The 8315-nt window shown below is 42.6% G+C and overlaps 1 protein-coding gene across 1 annotated transcript in view; it reads right to left on the bottom strand.

Moving 5' to 3' along the window:
- dmd (dystrophin) overlaps nucleotides 1-8315 on the bottom strand; it is a gene marked incomplete at its 3' end in the record, with an annotated part of 309815 nt that overhangs the window by 150374 nt on the left and 151126 nt on the right. Inside the window, 5 exon segments of the mRNA XM_042226291.1 lie at nucleotides 3191-3314; nucleotides 4546-4581; nucleotides 4668-4837; nucleotides 6439-6618; nucleotides 6770-6877. Of these exon segments, the coding sequence (XP_042082225.1) occupies nucleotides 3191-3314; nucleotides 4546-4581; nucleotides 4668-4837; nucleotides 6439-6618; nucleotides 6770-6877 (618 nt within the window).

Raw genomic sequence — 8315 nt, 5'->3', positions numbered from 1 at the left:
TCAGTCGTGTCTTTGGGTCTGCAGACCTCCTGCTGTCACAGTTTCTGAGCCTTTGATGCTGAAGGAAACTGGACTCACTGACACCTTGACTTTCTTTGCAGTTTCTCTGTAGGACAGACCGACATGTTTTTTACAATGTGCTGTGAGAAGTTTAGCTGTTTACCCAGGTCAGCCTGTAGCTCCCAATCAGAGGCTGTGTTGAGGAGGCCGGTTGTTAAATGTGGGCGCACCTGGGGTTTCTCTCTAGCCTTAATGAAAGAGATTGCCTTCTTTGGAGCGCGATGGTGTTCACTGGTGCTGATTGCTGAGGCAATCTTCTCAGGTACTACTCTGAGCATCTGGTCGTGTCGCCAACGATACCGACCATCGGCCAGGGTCTTTGGGCAGCTGCTGAGGAGGTGTTCTAGGGTGCCTCTTCCAGAGCACAGGGAACAGACAGGTGTCTCGCTCTTCCCCTACACATGGAGATTTACTGGGCTTGGCAGAATGTTGTATACTGCCTGCATGATGGTTGCCCAGGTGTCCTTGCGCTGCAAGGTACTCTCCCACCGTGTCCATGCTCCCTGCCGCCTGAGTCCTGTGGCCCTGCTTATTTGCTCGTCACCTGCGCGGACCTCTTAATCGAGTAGCTGGTGTCTCTCCTTTCTCTGTGCCCTGCTGACCTGGGCCTTTGGGAAGTACCCCAAGCCTGCTCCCCCTGTTGCTAAGACAGGGGGGGTGTCTTCTGCCTGACCAGTTTCTTTTGCCTTAGGCGTGACTCTGCCACCTCAACTGCCTTCTCGGCCTTCCACTTTCTTCCTGTCCTTACCTTGACGCCTGCTGATGTCACCTTGCCGTCTTTGGAATCTCTATACTGTGGGGCGTCTTGCCCCATACAAGGCACTACTGGTGAGGCTGAGGGGAAGACCCAGCCACTTACGAAGAAAGCCACCGATCTTCCTTTCAAGGGATTCCACATTAGTTATTGGAACTGTGCAGACAAGCAGAGGCCACAGGATTCGTGGGAGGATGTGCTGGTAGATCCGGGCTTTAAATCTTCCAGGCAGGCTGGACTTATACACCTTAGTGAGCCACGCTCCCAGCTCCTCATTTGCCTTCTAGATGGCAGCAGAGCACTGCAAAAGGCTTTTTTGAATAATTCTGAAATGTACATTATTTTTCAGTTTTGGGTAACCTGACCTTTATTTTTAATTTCTGGCAGTTCACCAGTTACCTTTGCACAATTTCAAGCTGTTCATTGGACTTGAATGACTTGAGTTACAATAAACTGTAAAAATGAGGGTGTTCTAAAACTTTTGACTGGTAGTGTAGTTCTAAGTGATAGATGAAAGAATAAGGATAATTAATGTGCACTGATTTATTGCTCAGGAATTAGTAAAGAACAAAAAATGTGACTATGGACTTAATACATCATGTTTATCAAGTGTTTGCAAGCAGCCCTGCAAAGGTTAAACTGTTGTCAGTGTTGTGTTTATAAAATGTTTTTCTTTACACTTAGTTGCCAAAAATCTCAAATTAAAACATTGTAAACAACAAACTTGGATACTTTGTGTAGCTTTCAAATCCAAATGCCTACTGGTAAAATGTAAAGTTTGAACCAGATTAACATACTCCGTCCCAAACTCCACCAACTGGGACTTAACTCCTCTCTGTGCAACTGGATTGTGGACTTCCTCACTAACCGTAGACAGAGTGTCAGAGTGGGTAAGAACACCTCCTCCACCCTTGTGGTCAACACCGGTGCCCCTCAGGGGTGTGTTCTGAGCCCTCTGCTATACACTCTCTTCACCCATGACTGTATTTCCTCCTGCGCGTCCAATCTCATTGTTAAGTTTGCCGATGACACCACAGTGCTCGGACTTATATCCAACAACGATGAGACAAACTACAGGACAGAGGTGCAACAACTAGAGTCATGGTGCCACGACAATAACTTGGTCTTAAACACCAAAAAGACCAAGGAGATCATTGTAGATTTCCGGAGGAAGGGTCATAACAACCATCTGCCTCTCTTCATCGGCAGTGAGGCGGTGGAGAGGGTGAGCAGTTTTAAATTCTTGGGGGTAACTGTGACCGAGGACCTGTCCTGGGGCAACCATATCACCTCAGTTGCACGGAAAGCCCAACAGCGCCTCTACTACCTGAGGAGACTGCGGAGCGCACACATTCCCAGATCTCTGATGTTGAACTTCTACAACTGTGCCATCAGCAGCGTTCTGACGTATGGATTTCTAGTGTGGTTCCCCAGCTGCACCAAGGCCGATCAGCAAGCACTCCAGCGGGTGGTGAAAGAAGCTGGCAGAATTATTGGAACAAGTCTGCCAGAGATCAGTAATATCTTCCCCACTCGCTGTCTGAGGAGGGTGCACAGTATCCTGCGGGACCAACATCACCCTGCGCGCCACCTTTTCCACCTGCTGCCCTCAGGGAGAAGGTACAGGTCTATACAGGCCAGAACATCCAGACTGGCCAACAGCCTGTATCCACAGGCTGTGAGGCTCCTGAACTCTGCCCCCCTCCCCTCTCTGCCCCCCTCTCACGGACAATAACCATATCCAACTTCTTAATAGCACTGAACTTACTTGTCATGTTCTCATGTTGTTGCTAAGGATTGTCTATTGTACTGGAGTCACACTGGGTTAAATATTTACACTTGGGTTTTAAGGGGTATTTATTATTTTCTTCATTATTTTATTTACGGGTTGTACGGAAGCCCCAAATGCAATTTCATTGTTCTCTGACAATGACAATAAATAAATAAATAAATAAATAAATAAATAAATAAATAAATAAAATAAAATAAAATAAAATAAAATAAATAAATACTAACCAAAATTACAAAATATATGTTTGTTTGGGTATTTTTTAACTATCAAAGAAAAACAGGCTTTTTACCCTGTTTCCTCTTGTTTTGTTTCATCCTTATACAAAGCACTTAGAATACAAATGTCGTCAGCTGACACATATAAGTAAAGGGTCCAAAATGTCTGCAAAATGTCATCACACTCATTACTGACACTTTGCTGCATCTCATATGAGGTACATTATCATTGCCTTGTAAGCCCAGTTCAAAATGTCCCCTCAGGTATGACTGAAATGCTGAAATAACAAGATCCTATTGCACACTTAGATCATATATAAATGACACAGATCCACATATGCACATAAGACACAGACACACAATTTTTACCTGGACTTTGTCATGTAGCTCCTGAATACTGCTGTCTTTGCGTGTCACAGAGAATTCAGGGCTCTGCAGAATGGCTTCACCACGAGTCATATAGCTGTGGACTTCAGTGAAATCCACATCGAACCTGGCAATAGATGCAGACAAACACAAATGTGTTTTGTATTATAAGGCATCACACTGTGTTGAAGCACATAAGATAATGTGGTGGTGAAGTTCTATTAACACTACATTTACAAGATTGCATACAAGATGTCACATAGCAGCACTGTAGTAATGTATTTCATGTAATCATATAGGACCTCATTTCAACTTCACACTCAAACAGTTAGTTATTACATATCATAGAGGGAGTTTACTATTATCCTGTAATATTTTAAATTTGGTGGAAATTATGAAATACCATTCAATTATGGAATGTTGGTGTTTGCAGATGTCTTCTGTGGAGAAAAACCTTTGTCAGCAACATAAATTTCATTGTCCTGAAAGGAGGCCTTGGAAATAATGCCAACACATTGGAATTGATGTGCCGAGTGGAAAAACAATTCAGAACTGTAACATGTAACGTTTCTGGCTGACTGACAGCTGCCAGCTCTAATTACAATCCCACTGCAATGACCATGCAGGCCACACAAATGTCTGTGCTGAAAAGCTGAGAATTAAAGTGTGGACACTTTACATGTCTTGTCTTGAGATGACCAGTCATGATATATGCATAGTCGCACCTGCACACAAACCCCCTGTGATCAAAGGGGGTATGTGTTCTTCATAACTTCTTCACCTTGCTAAGAACAGGTCGGGCTAGGTAGCAACTGCTAGTTAGCTCTGTTTGCTAGCTTAAAGTTGGTGTTAGCCACCACTGCTCAGCTGGTGCGTCGGCTGCCCACGGAGCACTATATTCGAGTCTTCTTGTGCAGTGTTTTTGCTTTGCATTTTGATATGAATACCAAACCAAAGCAAGCAAAGCAGAACTCTTCTGTTTTGCCCTGTCCTCAGGGGTTTGGTTTCTCTTTGTACAACAAGGACCAGCACGCTACGTGCCCCGCCTGCCTGGGATCCAAAGTAATGTTCACCTGACTGTGCTCACGCATTGTAGCTGAGAATTACTCAGTGCTGTAGAAAACCCTTAAATTTTATTTTAACTTACATTTAACAAAATGCCTCAAAAATGACCAAAAAGGTTCACTGTTAAACTACCACTACAAAACGTCTAAGCTTGCTTTTCTAGTTACTACAAGGTCGAGGAGAATTTTCAGAAACTTCTACTTGACTATTGGGAAAAGTTCAGTTTAAAGCTGCTCACTATTATAACCACCAAACCTAGATACTATGAGTATTCGCAATATTTCATCACCTACCTGCTGAGATAAGAGAGTAAAGAGGGATGCATGTATCTGAACATTTAATAAAAGTTAGAAGGCATCTTGAAATGAATAATGCTCCAACGCTCACGTTTTCAAGTGTAGGAACATAAACACACCTTTTCCTGAGCTCAGAATCCACAACTACTTGTCTCTTCTTCTGTGGAGGTGGTGATTCTCGGGTCTGGCGGACAGCTGACATCTTCTCTCTTGTTGTCACTTTGGTTACAGTCGCAGTTACTGAGTGGGTTAGCTCAGAATGCTGGGCTGCACTGACAGCTGCCGAGAGCTGAATGTTAAAGGGAGAGCATAATACACTCAGGCAGACGGTTTAACATCAGGAGCTGAATTATACAGATGACAAATCCTCATTCTTGACAGGTGATAACTGATGGTTGGACATCATCTATCATACAAGGTCATGAGTACAGTGTTTTGCAGCATAAGTGTGGGTTCCAACAAGAGCTCTAGACTGAGTGTGTGTGTATGTAGGTGAGTGCACACTCAGACAGCTGTGGAGGCAGTTAAGCAGCAATTTAGACTAGGACTTTAGAGTAGACTGTAATGACAACGTGAGAAGGAGCATATGTAGAGTGTATGTATGTGTATGTAGAGGTCAATCTGCTGGTTATCTCTTTCAATGGAAAAATAAATCAAATAAGAAGGAGAGGGAGAAATATCGATATCTGTGCAACCAGCTTGAGCACTAATTAATGTGTGCATTTAAAAGTACGTGTACATACAAGCAGTCCTCAACAAAACATTGTGTATTAAGTAGTTTTCAGTTGGCATTTTCTTAATCTTATCAAATCTCTTGCAGATGAGAAAACCAAAGTTCTATGGTTATGAGGCCACATGAATTTATTTTAAACAGTGAAATCTGTTTAAATGTGCATAAAATGCACCAAAAGTGAAACGATCTTTTCATTTCAGACATGCATGCAAACAGGCAACAGAGCTTTGCCAGTTTGCATGCATCCTTTACATTACTGCCATCTTTTGATCACAGTTGGTTGTTGTTACTGAAAGCTCTGCTTGTTTTGTACTCACAGTAAACTGCAGCTTCATTGTAGATAAAGCCTGTCTTTCACAGTAAATTGATGGGAAACCAGCATGTGATACAAGCTGCTGCTGGCACTGCTTTTACTGCTGCTTACAATCTTCGCTTTGCGTGGAAACACAGCTACCATCAGCAAGTAAACTAGATTCAGCGATCCTCGCAACACATGAGTTCCTCTTTTAGAGAGAAGAGTCTTTCTCATGGCAACAATTAAACATGTTATACTTGTTCACTCCTGTTCTCATTGGACTGTCTTGAACTTTAATCAAGACAGCTACATTGTAGCCACAGCGGCTGTGGCTGCCTTCACCAGTGTGTGAATGTGTGTGTGGATGGGTGGATGACTGAACGTGTAAAGCACTTTGGGGTCCTTAGGGACTATGCAAAGCGCTATACAAATACAGGACATTTACCATTTAATATCTAACTTGCTAACTGAAGCCTTTTGAGTTTGTTGCAGTTTCTCTGACCATTGCACTGTCTGACCTTGGGGAGAATTTGCTGAGACGGCTGATGTCATTCCTTCTCAGCATAGTGTTAACACATACCTGAATGCTCCAGACTGACAAACTACCTAAACATTTACTTTTATAGAAGTGGCCTCACTAGCTGGTATTCAGTTAATCAAGTGCATTTGTAAAGTAGTTACTGGCAGCTATTTACTCTCTTAATCCCTATTGGAAGGAATACAGTGCACTCTGTTTTTCACACTCTGTTTTTGCATATTGGCATAGTTTTTGTTAAATAAATACTGACTCAATGTAAAAAAATGTGCCATGATGTTCACATGACTCTACATACAGTAAAAGACAACTCAGCACTCACTGTACCTGGGTGATACTCATCTCTAGGATCTGGACTAGTTGCTCCCAGCGCTGGGCAAAGCTATCCAGTCTGGCCTCTAGTTTGCTGGCCACCTCTCTGTTCTTCACACTGGACAGCAGATCCTGGCTCATTGAGCATAATTTGTCCATGGTGGGGCGCTTAACATCAAGGTCTGCCTTCACAGTCTTACGGAACAGACACATACACACAACAAAAGTTGCAGAGATCTAAGCCTACCTGGCATGTCACTCATGTAACTGGTGCAGAGTTTCTTAAGTGGGAACATTTTCTGTTCTTTACAAAAAGGTACAGCAGCTCCGGTATAGGCATACTCACAGTAAGATGGTGCAAACAGGCCACCATCTCTGTCTGGTCCTTCAGGTTGGTTGTCTTAATGGACCCAACCATGTCCTCCTTCTGAGTTAACCAGGAGTCAAATAAACACTGTAAGAAAACAAGAAGACAGAAAAGAGTTTGACAAGAAAGGAGTAGAGAAAATGTGTAGAAATGGAAAGATAAATGAAATTCAATTTAATTCAATTTTATTTCTATAGTACCAAACCACCTCAAAGGTGACTGTATATGAATAGTGTAAGGTAGACCCTACAACAATACAGAGAAAACCAACAATCAGATGATCTCCTATGAGCAAGTGCTTTGTGAGAAAGGGAGGGAAATATTCCCCTTTAACAGGAAGAAACCTCTCACAGAACCAAGATCAGGAGGGGTAAATAAAGGGACATATAGGAAACACTAAATAAAAGAAGAAGAAACCAGTGGAAAGTAAGGAGACTGACAGAAAACAAAATAACAAGTTAAAGATGGAAAACTGAATAAGAAAATAGGAGGGAAAAGGAAGGAGGGAAGTTAGATGCCAAAAAAGGATGAAATGGGCCGACAGGTGAGAAAAATTGAAAAGAAGATAACACTGGTAGGAGAGAAAGATGAAAAAGGAAAACAAAAGAGATGGTCAAGCAAAGGTCATAACAACAACAACAACAACAACAACAACAACAACAACAACAACAACAACAACAGGCAGCACAATGAGGAGGCAGGTGCTCTACATTCAATTTTATTTATACAGCATCAAATCACAACAACAGTCACATCAAGGTGCTTCATATTGTAAGGTAGACCCCACAATAATGCATACACAGAAAGTAGCTCACAGGCCTCCATTGCGCTCGAGGCTTGTGTGCTAATTTTTTTTTTACCATGTCGTGGAAAGAAATGACCAGTAGAACAAAGCACATATTGTCCTCTAGTATCATGAGGAAGAATCAATGTTCAGGAAGATCCAGGGTTAGAAGATAAAGAAAATATTGCCAATATTTAGAGCACATGCCACCCTTTCTCTGAAAAAGCACATCACCCACCTGCAGAAGTGGAAGAAGGCTATGAAGTGAAGGAATCTGAACTATGTTCAAGCAGGTTCTCAGGCATCCAGGACATGGTAGTCTGAGGAGCTTGGAGAGAAAGTGACTGGGCTTCTTGAAGTTTCTTGAATTTTCAGAATGTGAAACTGAAATAGAAGATGTGTCAGAGGACTGCACATCATCCATTTCAATTATGATGAAGATCAAGCAAGAAAGAGGAATCAGCTGAGACAAAGGGAATATTTGCAGTAACGTGAGGAAACACTGATCTGGTCTTCTATCCTTCCCAGTGACAGACGATGCATGACTCTCTCATGTGCCTCAGAGAAAGATGATCTACCACAGTCTAAGCACATGTGCCAGGTCCCATACTCCTTCAGTGGCTTTTCTACTCGAGTACTGAAAGCATTACACACAGTGTATTCTGCTTGTATTCTGCTTTTTAACGTTCACGTGCCAATGGATGCATCAGAGACCAAGTTGGGGTTCAGTAACTTGCCCAA

This window comes from Haplochromis burtoni, unplaced genomic scaffold (assembly GCF_018398535.1).
Source record: "Haplochromis burtoni strain Fernald_Lab_line unplaced genomic scaffold, NCSU_Asbu1 Contig_205, whole genome shotgun sequence".
Taxonomy (NCBI): Eukaryota; Metazoa; Chordata; class Actinopteri; order Cichliformes; family Cichlidae; genus Haplochromis; species Haplochromis burtoni.
Note: the sequence above shows the minus strand (reverse complement) of the source record. Positions and strands in the feature narration are given on the sequence as shown.